The 16,568-nt window shown below is 55.5% G+C and overlaps 1 protein-coding gene across 1 annotated transcript; it reads right to left on the reverse strand.

Annotated features, from left to right (window-relative positions):
• Positions 1–2,437: 2,437 nt before the first annotated feature.
• On the reverse strand, positions 2,438–12,078 carry GPR78 (G protein-coupled receptor 78). Its single transcript, XM_004038425.3, has 3 exons — positions 10,827–12,078; positions 9,825–9,938; positions 2,438–5,403 (listed from the first exon to the last, which is right to left on the reverse strand). The coding sequence occupies exons 1-3, from the start codon at positions 11,492–11,494 to the stop codon at positions 5,094–5,096; spliced, it is 1,092 nt and encodes a 363-aa protein (XP_004038473.2). The 5' UTR covers positions 11,495–12,078; the 3' UTR covers positions 2,438–5,093.
• Between the last annotated feature and the right edge of the window lie 4,490 nt (positions 12,079–16,568).

Consider the following 16,568-nt stretch of genomic DNA (forward strand, 5'->3'; position numbering starts at 1 on the left):
CTGCGGGTGGAGGGGGTTCTGGCTGCAGCGCTGACCCCAGCAGACCAGGGCCTGTCAGGTGAGGAAACTGAAGGCATGTCCCCACCTTTTGACCCTTGTCCCCGGTGTGGATGCGGGGAGGGGGCTTTGCTGGGTGGCTGGACCTTTAGGAGCCATGTGCCTCATGGGTTCCTTTGCCAGCTATACCAGTGCACCAGTAGCAGTCCCCAGAGCCAGCTGCCACTCAGCCAGCCCTGAGACTTAGGACAAGCCCCTTCGCCCAGAGGCTGGGGTAATGGAGACAGTACTCACTGTGGCCCCAACTCATTGCTGGCACCCAGCACGTGCTGCTTCCTGCAGGTCATCTGCTCAAAGATGCCCATTTCAATACCCCCCGGGATCTGGGGCGTCTGGTGCTCAACCTTGCCCTCTCTCTGCCTGGACTCAGCTGGGTCCTTCCAGAAGCACCTCTGACTGCCCCGGCCAGCCTCCAGGGCCACAGTCTTTGACTTCCCTGTCTGAGCTTTCCAGCCCAGGTCTGAGGGCGAATTCAGGCTCCATGCTTTCCCGAGCCCCAGCTGGCAGTGCACAGTCCCAGGGAGGGTTTTCCTCCTCCTCCCTGAGAGCTGGGGTGGGGACACCGTGCCTCCTTGTTGTCCCCTGCTGTGGCAGGCTTAGTTCTCGTGGACGCTGAGCGTTCAGCCGTGAGTGGCCCACCTGTGAGGGTGTCTCCTAGCACAGCCCTCATTCTGGGCTTTTCCTTCCCAGTGGTACCTAAAACAGACAGTTTAAAATCAACGGCATTTTAGATTTGAGGAAATTGAGTGCTAGCTTGTGTCACTTTTTAAGACTCGGGGAGAAGAATTTGGTCATCTTTCCTGGAACCAGCTTCTCTCTTCCACAGTTAAGTTGGAAGGGACAGCCTCTAATCCACAGCGTCTCACCCACGAGGGCCCAACCCACCAAATGGTTCATCAGGAGCAAATCACAAGACAGGGTTAATCGTTCCCAGGGGTAAAGAGGCATCCAAGTCGTCCCCATCACACCAAATCCCCAGACACTGTCCAGCCAGCCCAGCGGGCAATGGGCCACAGGGAGAGGACCCAGCCACACCTGTGCAGTCAAGGTAGGGCCAGTGAAACAGCAGGTGTGGCCAGAGCCAAGTCTACAAGAGCACAGCCCCCGGGGCCGGGTGTGTGGTCCCGTGGGGGGTGCCCTGCAGGACAAGCTTCTAGGAGAGAAGCCACTTTGTGTCATCAAAAGAGCACGGACTCACTGCTCAAAAGAGCCGCCCACCTTGGGGCTCATGAGGATGGGGTAGGGTCAGCATGGCAGCCGGGGGAGCCCATCAGTCGTTGGAAGCCTGCTCCCCAGCTGGACATGGTGTGTGCATGCCGGCATCCCCAGCACTTGCTGCAGAGCGGGTGCTGGGGATAAAAGTGGGTCTGATCCTGTTCCTACCCACCCTATGGCTGGACCCTTGAGAGAAGGGTGCTGGGGCTGTGAGCACCTGAGGAGGGAGGGTTGTGTCTGCCTCGGTCAGGTGGAAGGACTTGGCTAAGCAGAGGAGGAGGAGGTACCAAGAGAAGGCCCAGAAAGGATCCAGGCCCCCTGGGGAGAGGCCAGTAGACTAGGGCACCCAGAACTTTAGCCCGAGGCCACGTGGATAGGAGTGGGGAGCAGTGAGGACAGAGAACAGAAAGGGCCAGCAATGCCAGGCTCAGGAGCAGAGACCATAGCCTGGGGACTTCTCAGGGCTTCTGGCAGGAACAGAACCTGCTCTCAGCTGCATTTCTAGGAGCTGGCTCTGCTTGGTGGAGGGTGGGTGAGAGGAAGGACTGCTTCGACAGGGACCAGGAAGGGTTCTGGAGACTTGGCTATGGATGGGTGCCCAGGTGAGGCAGGAGGGCGAGGGTCAGCAAGCACAGAGGGGATGGAGAGAGGGCTCCTGGCTCAGAACCCCTTCTGGCTGAGTTTTGTACCCCATGTGAACAGGAGGGAGGCTCAGGAGAAGCAGATCATGGTCTCAAAAGGACAAGAAGGCAAGCTGAGAGAGAGGACTGTCACTCTGGGCTCCCACAGGGCCTCCCTCTGCCTCACCCGTCATGGAATGCTGCAGCCCTCTGACAGATGGAATCAATAAAAAAACTCCAGTCCCCCAAATAAAATAAATGAGCAGTTATGTCCTGCAAGCTCCCTGCCAGCCTCACAGCCCCCATGGCTCTCTGCTTCCCGCCCACCCATGGGAAAGCCTCCCAAGCTTGCAGCACCACCGTCAGAACAACGGGAGAAGGCTCCCTCGCTTGCGGCACACAGCGCAGGGCCTAGCCTGGAGGTCTTGGAAGCCCAGCAGGGGATTGCCTGCAAGCCCAGGCATCTAGAAAGCTCTGCTATCCTGGTGATTGGACTTGGCTAATGCACGGCAGAATTCCCCCCTTTCCATGGAAATGAGACACCCTCTGAATAAAATGTTTATTGATTCACAGCATTCTTGAGACCCAGCATGATTCCACAACACGTGTAAGTGCACATGAAAAATATTTTTCAAATTAAAAAAAAAAAAAAAAAGGCCACAAGCCTAAGGCAAGGGATAGCCCAGTGTGGGAGCCACATGGGCTGGCAGAGAAGTGCGGAGGGAATGCCCTAAGATGCCTGCTCCAGAACATTCCATGGAGCTTCTGAGGAAGGCGAAACATGACAGCAAGCAGTCCCCATCTCTAAGAAACAGTGTGCCTCCCTCTAACCATGATGCCTTCCAGCAGGGCAGGGTGCACGCGTTTCCTTGAGTGGCTCTGAAGTAGTGACCAAGGATTTTAGCCTGGCGGAGATGCAATAACACAGAGCATAGGCCCCACTGGCTGGCAGGCTCCTCGCACCTGGGGAGCCCCCAGGGACAGGAGAGGGCTCAGCCAAGGAGCTCACAGCCTGGGCTCCAGAGCTTTAAATGGGGAACAACCTGCTTCTGCTGTGCAAGTGCCCTCCCTTGTAAGCACAGGGGCACCGGGGTGCAGCACGGTCTCGAGTTCACGTGCCCTCTGTGAACCAGGGCATGACGCCCACCTGTGCCCTCTGTGAATCAGGGCATGACGCCCATCTGCCCCACCTCCTGCCTGGAACCCCTGGGTTGGATTGAACTGGCCAGGTCTGTATTTTAATGATTTTAACCGCTTCCTGACCACATACCTATAGTTGCTATTATTCCAAACGATAATTTGTTTTATTTGAATTACACTTCATGAGTTATACACACTTTTAAATTTATCCTTTTGGGGGAGGCATTGGTGAGTCAGCAAATAACACCTGGTTTTGGCTGGGTGCAGTGGCTCACACCTGTAATCCCAGCACTTTGGGAAGCTGAGGTGGGCGGATCACTTAAGCTCAGGAATTCAAGACCAGCCTGGGCAACAAAGTGAGACCTCCATCTCTACAAAAAAAATACAAAAATTAGCCAGGCATGGTGTCCCCTGCCTGTGTCCTCAACTACTCAGGAGGCTGAGGTGGGAGGATGGCTTGAGCATGGGAGGCGGAGGCTGCAGTGAGCTGAGATTGCACCACTGCACTCTAGCCTAGGCAACAGAGTCAGACCCCATCTCAAAAAGTTTTTTAAAAGTATAATAATAACACCTGTGTTTTTGGGGAAGAATCTGTGAAGCCACCTCAGCTGGGTTCTCCACCGTTAATGCCAAGAGCAAGTGACAACCGCGTGTGTCTTTGAAGAATTCAGCCTCTGGAAGGAAAGAATTTGATGTCCACACTCTCCCTGCATTGCTGGCCTTGGGTGTAGGGTGTCATGATACAGGCTCCACGCCTGCAAGAGCCCACGGGTGAAGCCCATCAGAGAGTCCCATGAGGCAGGGGCCTGAGGTCTTGCAGCCCACCCTACCTCTGCATGGGATGGCCCTGGGCCTTGAAGAAAATAGCAATGACAGAGGCTGAAGAGAGAATCGTGTCCATTCATTCACTCGCTCACTCATTCACACACACACCTCTCCACCGGGCGCCCGTGTGCACTGTGCCCCTTTCCCTGAGCTGTGAAATAGGACAGATGTCACAAAAGTCCTCAACACTGTCCCATGGGGACATTCAACGACATTGATGGTGGGTGCCCCCACCGGGGAATGGCACCCCGTGATTACTAAACTGGGGATGATGCACACCGCTACTCAGGGATGCTCCACCTTCTCTTGGCTCCCCCAGCACTGCTGTTGGGGAGTAAGGGCCCTCCCCATCCCAGGCCACCCTCTCTGGACACCTGGGCCCTGGCTACTACTTCAGTCTCTTGACCGTCTCATGTCTAAGATCCAGAGGCCCAGCGGTGGCCTTCGGGGGGAGGAAACAGAGGTCACATGCTCTGATGATATCTTCACCAGAAAAGGCTCTGAGCACACAGACTCCACATCTTCCGCAGTCAAGATGCCAAACCCCTGGCAAACCACAGAAAGGAAGGCAGGAGACAGGCTCCATCTGCGTGCCCACACAGGGAGTCACAGCGGACAGGCCTGGAGCTGGGGACCTCTAGGCTTCCAGAGATGGGCATGTCCCAGGGACTGCCCGTGCCTGCCGGGTCCTGACCACAGACTATCAGACGTGAACTCTGGGAGCCCCCAACCAGACTCCGCCCTGGCATTTATCTCCCAAACCTGGGCAATGCCGAGAACAAATCGGAACAATGCTAATAACCAGGTTGGAGAAACAGGTGTCCACCTGGGCTGCAGAACAGACCCTGAGCAAGAGTGACCACCTCACCCACATGAACAGCAGTCACTTACAGCACGCCCACGAGTACCAGATGCCACACAGGGCACTTCCCTACCCACTGTCTCGAAGCATCGCCATGACCCCAGAACAAGGGTGAGGAAGCTAAGGTTCAGAGAGGAAAAGCCACTGTCCCGGGGCCACCCAGCGGCCAGGCAGCCGAGCCTGGAGCTCTCCTCCGCCACTCCTGCTGTCCACACCCACATCCGGCCCTCTCCTCCTCCTCCTCCTGTACTTCAGCCTCAGCTCAAAGTCAAGCCACCAGTGTCTGGGGGTCCCCAGTGGCATCTCTGTGGCAGGACCAGTGCCCTTTCCACAGGGCTTCTTAGAAGGTGGGGGCGATGAGCCCTGCCAGGCCCTCAGTGCGCCTGCTGCAGGCAGGAATCATTCTCTGTGTCCACAGAGCCGTTGTGGGTGGATGCTGGGCGCGGGGTTCTCTTCAGCAGCTGGTGCACCACGCCGGCCACATCCAGAGAGCTGTCATGGGTGGATGCTGGGCGCGGGGTTCTCTTCAGCAGCCGGTGCACCATGCCGGCCAGGACTTGGCGGAACGGCCGGCGGAGCAGAGAGTACGTGAACGGGTCGGCCGCCGCCTTGCTGTAGGTCAGGCACTTGCTGAGGATGCCCCAGTGGGCGTTCACGGTGACGAAGGGCACGAGCTCCGCCAGCCTGTTGGGGAAGCGGAGCAGCTAACTCAGCCACAGTGACAGCACCTGCCACGCACTCACGCTCCGGGGGAAGGTGCTAGAACCATACTCAAGTGCGTACCGCAGCCCTGATGCTCACTAGCCAGGGGGCTCTGCACCAGCACCCTGAGCCTCGGGCTCCTCTTCCTAAAATGGGATTACAAGGCCCAGTCCTGGGACTGCGGTGCAAGCCAACATCAGCCCGCATACCACACAGCAGGTGCTCAGTAGGTGGCAGCACTGCCACCGTCACCAAGGCCTTCTCCCACCATCCTCACACTCAGCTCAGTCCACCCACCTGCACGTACACCTGCCGCGGACACCTTCACACACAACCAGCTACCGAGGGAGCCATTACCACTACCAGGCTGCAGACCCACACACCCCAGATGTGAGCTCTGGGAGCCCCCAAGCAGACTCTCCTCTGGCATTTATCTACCAAACCTGGACAATGTTGAGAACAGATCAGAACAATGCTCATAACCAGGCTGGAGTAACAGGTGTCAACCTGGGCTGCAGAACAGACCCTGAGCAAGTGTGGCCACCTCACCCACATGAACAGCAGTCACTCACAGGATGCCCACGGGCACCACACACCACGCAGGGTGCTTCCCTACCCACCGTCCCGAAGCATCACTCAGAGAAGATCGAGGGTGTCTCTAGGACCACCAGGCACACAACTCCCATAAGAAAGGCTCAGTCTCACATTCTGTGTCTGAGCCCAGTGCTTTTCTGAAATCAGATTAGAACTCAGAGTAGAAGGGACTAGGCTCTGTGTGGGGGAAAGCAGCAGGGGGATGGGCCTCTGGGGACTCTGACGGACCCCTCCGCTCTCAGCACAGCCTAGGGTAGGGGCCATGGAGTCAGGACAAGGCTTCTGACCAGCGGCAGCACAGCCTGAGGTGGGGGGCCACAGAGTCAGGACGAGGCTTCTGACAGCTGTCACAAGCACACGTGCTGACCAGTGGCAGCTGTTTCACCTCCCAGTTCCTGGCTTTGAACCAGGGTCCCCAAAGGCCAGGGCTTTCCCCAACAGCCTGATGATCTCCCAAGCAGTGAATTTCTGTCCCAGGATGTCCCACCCCCACTCAGAAGGACTGCAGCCCTGTGATTTACAAGTTTGGCTGGGTCACTCATTAGTTTGAACCACCCACAAACACAGCAGCTGCTGGGGTGCAGCAATGGATCAGACTGACTCCCTCCCTCCAGGGCACCCAGTCCGGCGGGATGGGGATGAGGAGGCGAGGAGGCAGGCAGGCAGGCAGGCAGCCACCTCAAGCTGAGGGGCAGGGCCAGAATGTGAGGACAGAGAGAAGGTGAGGGGCACAGCCAGAGCAGAGGCATCCAGAATCCAAAAATCAGGGCAGGGACACAGATCCAAGGCAGTCATGGCTCTAACCACCTACCCCAGGCTGTGGTGAGGATCCAGTTACAGTAAGTGATAGTCCGGAAAGGGCTTTGCCACCGGCCAGCACATGCACATCAGGTACACTGTCACCCCCACATACAGGGAGCCCACCATCAGGCATAGACTGGAGACTGGTCACAGCCAACCATCAGGCAAGTGGGAAGGAGGGTCCTATCGAAGGATCTGAGGAGGCTGGCATTTCTTTCAGCCACTAGGGGACTGGGCTGCAGGTGAGTAAGAAAGCCACACACATGCCAGAGTGTCTATCCCCTAGTTAAGCCACGGTGCAGGTGGAAGTCATCAGAAACACCCCGCTGAGGCTGTGTCTGGAGCCACACTGGGACCAGAACTCATGTATCAACTACCAGCCATGACCCTGCAGAGAAGAGGGCTCGCTCACGTGTCCACTGCTGCTCAACACCTTGTGACCGTATCCATCTGCCCTCCCCCTCTCCAGTAGACCACAGACTCCACAAGGGAGGGCTCTGTATCCCTGCCCTCCTGGTCTCACTGCCGCACACCCCACGGGCTTCATCTGCACGACTGATTGAGTCAGTAAAACTCAAGAGTGACAACCAAGAAACAAAATAAAAATCCCATGTCCCCCATCTCCTTTACCTACTTTATCCACATGAACTGGCTCGAGGTGACTTGGAGTTATTTCTAACCAGATTAAATTCACCTTCTAGATGTCCACAGAAGAGTCTAACAATGCAGCCCAGTTCTGAAAACAATTCCCGGGAGAACACCTCTGAAATATTTTGAGCAATTACAGGACAATTGGAATGAGTGCACTACCTTCTAAGGGGCAGCAGGGACAACACACTCCTGGATCTCTGACTTCCTGTGGGTTAAGCCACCAACTGCATTAGAACCTCATCCACACACACTCAGGAGTGAGGTTCTGATTCGGTTCACTCCTATGACGTGAGAGGCGCCTGTCAGGCAGGTCCGTCCAAACTGGTCCAGCTGTGCTGCTCCCAGGCTCCAGCCCTCAAGACCCCTCCCCCACTGAAACACCTGCCTGGTCTTTCTGACCTGCATCTCCCGCCATCGGAACCGAGAGGAGCCTGTGTTCCATTTGCTTTTGTAACTGCATGACCAGGCACAAAGCCCAGCTCAGAGTAGGTGCTCATTAAATGCTCAGTGAGTGCATGAAGAAATATATAACCTCATTAGTGCTATATTGTACCCACATTTTTCACAGAGAAGAGAGCCTGAGCTGCCCAGATCCCAGAGTTGGTAACGACATTGTGGAAACAACACTGCAAAGGCAGGCTTCATGACTTTGTTTGGGATTCTTCCTCTTACACTCGTGTGCACACTCATAGCTATGCATGCTCACACACATGTTCAGGGCATTGTAAACACGCAGGAAAATAACAGTTACACCCATGAATCAACATAATATCATGGCTGAGTGAGCCAGTCTCACTCATTATTCATTTAAAATTTCAAAACTAAATGCTGGAGCTCTTGAAATTTTAGCACTCACCTTCTACACATATGTACATGCATGTGCATGTATGAATACACACATGCATGTGCATGTGTGTATACACATGAACCCTCACAACATACACATGCATGCATGCGCAGGCACATGGGCACACATACACACAAACATGATAATCAGATAAATAGCTGGTTCCCGGGAGAAGGATGCTACAGTTTCCCCATTCACACTTGTGCCCATGAAGTTTCCTAAGAACCAGAGGCCTTTGCCAGGTTTTATGTGAGGAAGGAGGATGCCTGTGATCCACAAGAAACCTGGCTCCCTGTCCCTAAGCCAGATGGGATCAGTGGCGCCAAGAGCTCGTGTCCCAAGTGCTGATTCTGAAGAGCTCAGTGGGAACCTGGCAGGCAGGAGAGAGCTGGTGCCACTCAGCGTGGGCACTCTGGGGCCATCCGGGTTCCTGGGACACAATTGTTGCCCCCCCCCCCCCAACAACATATCTAAGCCACCCGGTAACCTGGGAAGACAAGCAGTCATCCTGGACAGGCTGGCAGACCTTGTAGGGCATCAGATAGCAACCTCAGGAGGACCCTACACAAACAGAGCCAGGATCCTGGTACTATACTCCCTGCTGGCTCCCTCCCCTGGGGTGGGGACCTGGGCCCCTTGAGGATGAGGGCCATGGACCCCTCCCAGGAGCGTCTTCCTTCAGGGCATCCTCCTGCTATGGCTCAACACATAGGGTGGAGACCTCCCAGACAGCCTGAGCGCTTCAGGGGCCTGGCCAGAAATTCCATGGAGATTCCAAGAAAGGCAAAACGTGATAGCAAGCAGTCACCATCTCTAATAAACAACGTGCCTCCCTCTAACCACGGTGCCTTCCAGCAAGGCAGGGTGCACACATTTCCTTGAGTGGAGCTAAGGTAGTCACCAAGTGGCCGAGTGGGTGACCCAGGAACCCCGGAGGCAAAAACTACAGACTCCCCTGCCCCTCAGCACAGCACTGTGATGATGGTACCAGCAGGCCTTTTACACACACTCTTTCCCAAATTACCTGTGACTCCAGGTAATTCTGACCTGACAAGCACTCAGGCCAAGGTCTCCAGGAAAGAGAGGAGCAAAGAGAACACTCACCTGGCAGTGTTACTGCCCCGAGGCTCCAGCTGGAGCTTCCTCCCAGATTCCCGACTCCATGCCCAGGACATGCAGAGTCTGAGGCCTGAGTTAGTCCCAGGTTGCCTGATTTTGAAAGCTTTCTAGGTTTAAAGAGCCAGGTGCTGATTCACAGACCCCATATCTGCCTGTGCCTGGACAAGGAAAGTCTCCTCATTTATAGGACAGGATGGGAGCCAGTGCCACCTCCCTCCCAGGATCTTTCCCAGGAGCTGAAGCACAGCGCTGAGCCTGTCAGGTGTGGAGGAGGGTCCTCTGGTGGTGGCCGCCCTCCAGATATCTTGCTGGGAGACCTCAGAGGCCTACTCAACTGAGGCCAAGCCCACCCAGCTGTTCCCACGACAGGAGCTGGACTGCCAGGACCCACCTGGTCATGACATACGGGGCAAAGCAGATGAGGAAGGTCGCAATAGCAATGCCAATCTTCTTGGTGGCGCGGTGGCGGCGCCGCTTCTGCTGGATGAGGCAGCGCTGCCGCACACTGTGGGGACAGAGGACAGTGGTCAGGATGATGGCAGGGTGGGGACAGAACCCAGGCCCAGAGCCCAGGGGCTGAAGTGAGGGCAGACAGGAGGGTTTCAGGAGGATGTTTAGCCTGGAACCTGAGGAGGACAGAGGGATGGGGGAGAGAGAAAAAACAATGGAAAGGGGTAGGCTTGCTTTTTTGTAGGTGAAATAAAGGAAGTCTGGAAAGAAGGGCCAGCTCCTCCTCCTTTCCCTCTGGCTCATCCTTCTCCACACAGAGGCAACTGAGGCAGGCTGCTGATGGAGGGGCAAGGCTGGGGCCCTCAAGGAGGGAGAAGTCACCTGGCCCGCCCACCCCAGGAGCAGGAGAGCCTCTTGGGTGTTCTGTGGGGGGCCAAGGGGGAAAGGGGAACACCTACAGGAGGTAATTTGGAACAATGGCGACACCAGCTAGAGATTCAGGAGACAAATCCTGCCAAGTAGTGAGCAGAAAGCATGTGGGATGGACCCTGCTCAAGACTTGAAGCCCAAGTCCATGCAAGGGCACTGGGTCAGCAGTGGGCAGAAACAAGCAGATGCCTCAGACCCACAGCCACGCACAGGAGGGGTGTGTCTGGCCGCCCACAGCAGAGCCCGCGGAACCCCTCCCGGAGACGCACACCCCACCGCTCTGCACAAAGCTCCCTATGCACTGTGAGCACATATCCCAGGAGGCAGAGGCCCCCACAGTGTCTGCACCAATGAACCAACAGGAAACCCCTGGGAGCAGCGTGCAGGGGCAGTGCTGTGGCTGGTGAACTCTGGGCGGAGTAACGGTGGTGATGCCCACAGGCTCCTCAAGCCAACTGCCCAGGGAGCGCCCAAGTCCCTGGCCTGGGCCGGTCGGCATGCACTGGGCCAATACCTGGGGTGCAGGTCGGCGAGCAGCACGAGCGCCTTCATGGTGACGGTGTCCATGCGCTGGCAGTGGCTGCGTGCCACCCGGTGCACCTGGAGCGAGGTGAGGCAGAGCACCGCCAGCGGCAGCACGAAGCCCACGGCATGGAGCGTGGCGGTGAAGGCTGCGAAGCGCGCACGCTCAGGCTCGGGCGGCAGGAGCAGCGAACAGGACGCGAAGGCGCTGCTGTAGCCAAGCCACGAGCAGCCAAGTGCAGCGCCTGAGAAGGCCAGCGACTGTCCCCAGGCACAGCCCAACAGCAGGCCGGCATAGCGCGGTCGCAGGCGTCCGGCGTAGCGCAGCGGGAAGCCCACGGCCAGCCACTGGTCTGCGCTCAGCGCCGCCACGCTCAGCGCCGCGTTGGACGCCAGGAAGGTGTCCAGGAAGCCAATGACTTGGCATGCGCCGGGCACCGACGGTGTCCGCCCGCGCATCACACCAAGCAGCGTGAAGGGCATGTCCAGCGCCGCCAGCAGCAGGTGGCCCAGCGACAGATTCACCAGGAGGACGCCCGAGGCTCGAGTGCGGAGCTCAGCGCTGTAGGCGCAACAAAGCAGCACCAGTGCGTTGGATAGCAGCGCCACGGCCAGTACCATCACCAGGAGACCCGCCAGCAGCGCCTCGCCGGGGCCCATGGCGCTAGTGGCTCTCCAGGCACCCTGGGATTCTCATGGCTCTGCTTCGGGCGCGAGCCTGGGAAAGTGAGGCGATGGAGCAGCTGAGCGGCGCGCCCACGGCTTCCGGGAGGTGCAGAGCCGGCTAGCAAGGTCCAGAGCAGCTCGAGGAAAGCGGCGGCAAGTGCAGGGTCCGGGGGACCCGAGGGGAGGGCGTCGCTCTGCGGAGCAGGAGCAGCCCGGGGCCGCCCTGGAGGCAGCGCAACCGCGGTGCTGTCCAGGGTGCTGAATGCGCTCACCGTCCCGGCAGGACTGTCCTGAGGCTGAAGCGAGGCGCGGGGGCGCGGGGGCGCGGGAGGTCTCTTTGCTAACACTGTATCTTTCCTTCTTCTCTCCTCGTGGCGTGGCAGGATGGGACTCTGCGCGCTTCTGTTCCGGGCCAGGTCAGTCCCTGCCCTGGTCACACCTCCAGCCGAGCTTCCCAGCCCTGGTTCGCGCGCAGCTGAGACGCCAGCAAGAGCCACTCATTGGATCCTAGGCGGCACAGCCCTCGCCACGCCTCTCCCTCCAGGCGCTGGCACCAAACTGGAGCGACCTGGTGGCTTATAGGGGCAGTAGGGGCGGGAATGAAGTGGCGAGAAGCTGTGCAGGCGGGGCAGAGGGAGTGACGGGGCGGGGGAGGGGGCGGGGGCTGCCCTCAGGACTTCCTCCCATCCCCCAGCCTCAGCCCGGGAACTGTGACTGCATCGACGTTTGTTGAAGCAAGAAGAGCGACAAGAAGTGGAAACAAGGTTGAGAAAGGCATGGGGGAAGGAAAGAGAAGAAGTGAAGAAAAAGTGAAGAGGAAGTGGGGGGAAGAAGAGGGAAGAGGAGAGAAAAGCAACAGAGGGAGAGACAAAGAAGGGGCACCTTGGGAAGACCCACCCAGAACGGGGTACCCTACAGAAATGCCTGTCCTTCGCCTGGCTCCTGGAGCCCCGCGGTGCGAGGCCTCTCCCACCTCCACCAAACTCTGTGGTGGCTTCTGAGCCTTCTCACCCAGTGGGAATCTTCCAATCCATTCGTGGCCACTTGGCAGGACAAGGATATGGTGAACCCTCCTGGAAGCTGCTTCTTCCAGGAAGCTTTTTGGCATTTTCTCCCCAGTGGCAGCCACAACATGACAGAAATGAAGGGCAGACCATTGCCCACCCCTCCCCGCACCCACCCTCACCTGCAGGCTCTGCCAGCCCTTTCTGAGGGACAAAGGGTGGCTGGTGGTGTGGAGGCTCACCCTGTGGGCCTCTCTTGTGCCGGTGCTGCAAAGTGGCCAAGGGAAAAGCCACAGGTGCACAACTGGCATGCTGGGGCACCCCCGGTTCTGTGCCTTGGGCCTCACATTCTCATCTGTCACATGGGGATATTAATAGCCAGCAATAGCATCTGCCTCTGGTGGTTGCTGTTAGGGTTAAATTGGCCAATATGCACAAAATGCTGAGGACATCCCAGCAGGCAGTGAAGGATCAGAACAAAGTCAACCTTTATTACGGGGTCCGTCTTATAGCTGGGCAAAGGAAGTTTCATTCAAGTGTCTGTGCCAAGTCCCCATAACTACAAACCAGGAATGCCGAGATTCATACCTCAGTCCTTCTGGCTCTAACTCCAATGTCCTTGTCATCCAGAGAGGCCATCACACCAGCTCCAAGCCATTGCCATCCATCAAATGCAGAGGCTTTCTCTCTCCCCATTTCTCCCTGGCACTCCCACAAACCTGCTTTCAAATTTTCACCAAATTAGACCTTGCCTGAAGCTACAGCAGCCACGTCAAAGTTTTCCTGACATGTCCAGGAAGAGTGGGCCACTCTGCAGCTTCTGCAGGTCAGGCAAGGTTGCAGGGGAATAGCTTGGACAAAGTGATTGTGATAGTGGGGGCTTGAGAGCAGGGGCCTCCCCCAACCCCTCCAAGGCTTCTGAGCGACCGTGTGCAGCTCTGGGGAGCGGTGGAGTCATCACGTGGCTTCACAGGGAGACTTTGGTCTAGCCACTCACAGCAGACTCTGTCACCTCTCAACTACTCCGAAGGGAGACAATTCCACTTGCAGGGGAGCAGAGAGCATCTCTTCTGAGACATGAGCACGGGGAAGCTCCACCAGCCTGTATTATGAAAGGCAGGCCATTCGCTCATCTGCAAGGATGTACTGGACAACTGCATGAATGAGAAAATGTGTGTGGTGAGATCTCTGGACTCTGGTGAGGGCACCTTGATAGGTCTAGATCTGTTCTGTTTGCTGCTCTCCCCAAAAGCCCCAGTGCTTCTGGCCTCAGATCTTGCCAGCCTGGCTGCCCCCCTTCCCTGGGTTGTAGGGGGTGGTTTTGAACCCTGTGGTCTTATCAGTATAATATCGTTTAATCTTCTTACACTCTAATCTCATTCCAGATGAAAAATTTAAATCTTCTGTAGGGTGAAATGCTGGACCTAATCCTTTTATCTTCCAAAAAGAAAAAGTATATGAAAATATTAAATATTTTCACCACTTCTTTAAAAAGTAAGGCAGTACTCCTAACTACGCAATCCTGCCCATTCTTGCTGAGATATGCATTGCAATGATAAAGTTCAGGATTAGTTCCCGAAGGCTCCTCCCCTGCCTAGTGATAGTTCATGATTCCCCATTGCCTATGAAATTCCTTAGCAGCCCCTCCAAGTCTACCTAAATCTGGTCTTAGCCACTCATGCTGGGCCCTTTGCTGTTGCTGTGACTCACACACAGACACACACATGCACACACACGCACACATGCAAGCACACACACACTCACACCATCTAGCCACATCCCCTTTACTCATCACCCATGCACTTAACCCACATTACTGACTTTGTCTGTGTTGCTGACTTGGCCTGAATGCCCTCTCTGTACTTTCCTTTTCATCTACTCCTCCTCTAAGACAAAGCTCTGCTAAGCCTTCCCCTGTCAGCCAGGGAGAGTCACACCTCCTCAGAGCACCTTCCGAGACTTTCATCTCAGCCCCAACAGAAGTGCTGGGCTGAGATGAAGTGCAGAGGCTGAGATGCCACTGCTGCTTAATTAAAGTGAATGGCTTAATTGTTTCCTAATCTGAAAAATAGGGGCAGGAAGACCCATCTTCAAGGGGTGAGGTGAGAATTAAATAAGGTTACATTCAACAGGTGTAAAAGAAATAAGCTTAGTACTAAAGCAAGTTTAAATAAAATCAAATGAGCTCAGTTAACCATTATTCTTTTCCCGCTTTTCTCATTTTTCCTCCCCAGTTGCATGTAACAAGCTGTCGGTGTATATCTGTGGAAATCAATTTGTCATCAGTGATAGCACTTCAATATGATGTAATTGATACAATTCACTTATCTCACAAAATAAGCTTGCTGTTTCTCCTAGGGGGCCAGGGTGGTTGTGTTGATCAGATCTGACTTTGTCCACATCTTCTCTCTGCTCAACAAAGTGAAGGAATCAAGCCTTGTGTGATCACCACAGTCTGCTGTATCCAGCACGTTCTCTTGTACACGCTGGGTGCCCAGTACATCCTTGCAGATGAGTGAATGGCCTGCCTTTCTGTAATACAGGCTGGCGAAGCTTCCCTGCGCTCATGTCTCAGAAGAGATGCTCTCTGCTCCCCTGCAAGTGAAATCGTCTCCCCGTGGAGTCATTGAGAGGTGACAGGGGCCGCTGTGAGTGGCTACACCAAAGTCCCCTTGTGAAACCTCCTGACACCTCCACCACTCCCCAGAGCTGCACACACATGGTCACTTAGAAGCCTTGGAGAGGCTGGGGGAGCCCACAGCTATCAAGCCCTGACTGCAGGAAAGCATCTGGAAGGAACAATCTGGCATGTTAACAAAAATGATTGCTCATAGACAGGCGGAAAAGAGAAAGGAGGAAGGTGGAAAGACAGGGAAATGAATGAAACTTCCAAAAACGGGAAGGCGGCAAGTGCGTGATTCTATTCCCCTACAGCATAGTGCTGTGCAGCCATTAAAAAGCAGGTGTCAGCTCAGCATGGTGGCTCATGCCTGGAATCCCAGCACTTTGGGAGCCCAAGGCAGGTGGATCAGGAGTTTGAGACCAGCCTGACCAATATAGTGAAATGCCATCTTTACTAAAAATAAATAAAAATAAATAAATAAATAAAATACAAAAATTAGCCAGGCATGGTGGTGTGCACCTGTAGTCCCAGCCACTCGGGAGGCTGAGACAGGAGAATCACTTGAACCCAGGAGATGGAGGTTGCAGTGAGCTGAGATCGTGCCACTGTACTCCAGCCTGGGCAACAGAGCGAGACTCCATCTAGGAAAGAAAAGAAAAGAGAAAAGACAAGACAAAAAGGAGAGAGGGAGAGAGGGAGGGAGGGGGAGAGAGAGAGAGAGAGAGAAAGAAAAGCAGATGTCCCGAGGAAAAAATCCCACTGTGGATTGTTTAGCGGAAACCACTGAGAACACTGGGACCTCTGAACAAGGTATGGAAGCACCGGATCCTGATGCCAGGCCACCAGTCATGGTCACCAATGGCTGATGGAGCTAGGAGTGGTTGGTTGTTTTTCTGTGTCTTTACACTTTCCTGTCACTTTTACATTTTCTGTGAGAGCACGAAATGCTTTGAAAATCAGAAAATCACTCAGGAAGAAGAGCCTAGATCAAGCACTCCATCTGGAGGCCTCACCATCATGACTGGATTTAATTTTGTTTTACTGCCTTGGAGCATCTTAGTTTTGTAAAATCCCAGGAGAAATTATCTTCCCAGGAGGAGGGAGGAAATGTGGCGGGGGGAAGAGAGAGACAGAGAAAAGGAGAGAGAGAAAAGTGGAGGGAGGGAGAGAGGGAGGGAGGAAGGGAGAGAGGGGGAGAGACGGAGAGAGAGGGGGGAGAGAGAGAGAGAGAGAGAGAGAGAGACAGATCACGAGCATGGAATTCCTTAGAATAGCAGAGAGGTAGGAAAGTATGACAGCTGGCAATATTATCCACACACTTAGAAATCACACATGCCCTCAGCAGCAACACATTCCCACTAATTCCTCAATGAAACACGGAAGGGTCCCTCAGTGCCATGGAGCTGGGACCTGTGACTACAGGGCAAATCAGATCTGTCCC

This window comes from Gorilla gorilla, chromosome 3, assembly GCF_029281585.2.
Source record: "Gorilla gorilla gorilla isolate KB3781 chromosome 3, NHGRI_mGorGor1-v2.1_pri, whole genome shotgun sequence".
Taxonomy (NCBI): domain Eukaryota; kingdom Metazoa; phylum Chordata; class Mammalia; order Primates; family Hominidae; genus Gorilla; species Gorilla gorilla.

What these genes read in the sequence shown, in the direction of transcription:
- GPR78 (XM_004038425.3), bottom strand. Translation starts at nt 11,494, where the DNA reads ATGGGCCCCGGCGAGGCGCTGCTGGCGGGTCTCCTGGTGATGGTACTG. An exon ending in CTCGCCGACCTGCACCCCAG is followed by an intron (nt 9,939 to 10,826) that starts GTATTGGCCCAG and finishes CTGTCCCCACAG; the next exon opens with TGTGCGGCAGCGCTGCCTCA. An exon ending in GCCCCGTATGTCATGACCAG is followed by an intron (nt 5,404 to 9,824) that starts GTGGGTCCTGGC and finishes CTTCCCCAACAG; the next exon opens with GCTGGCGGAGCTCGTGCCCT.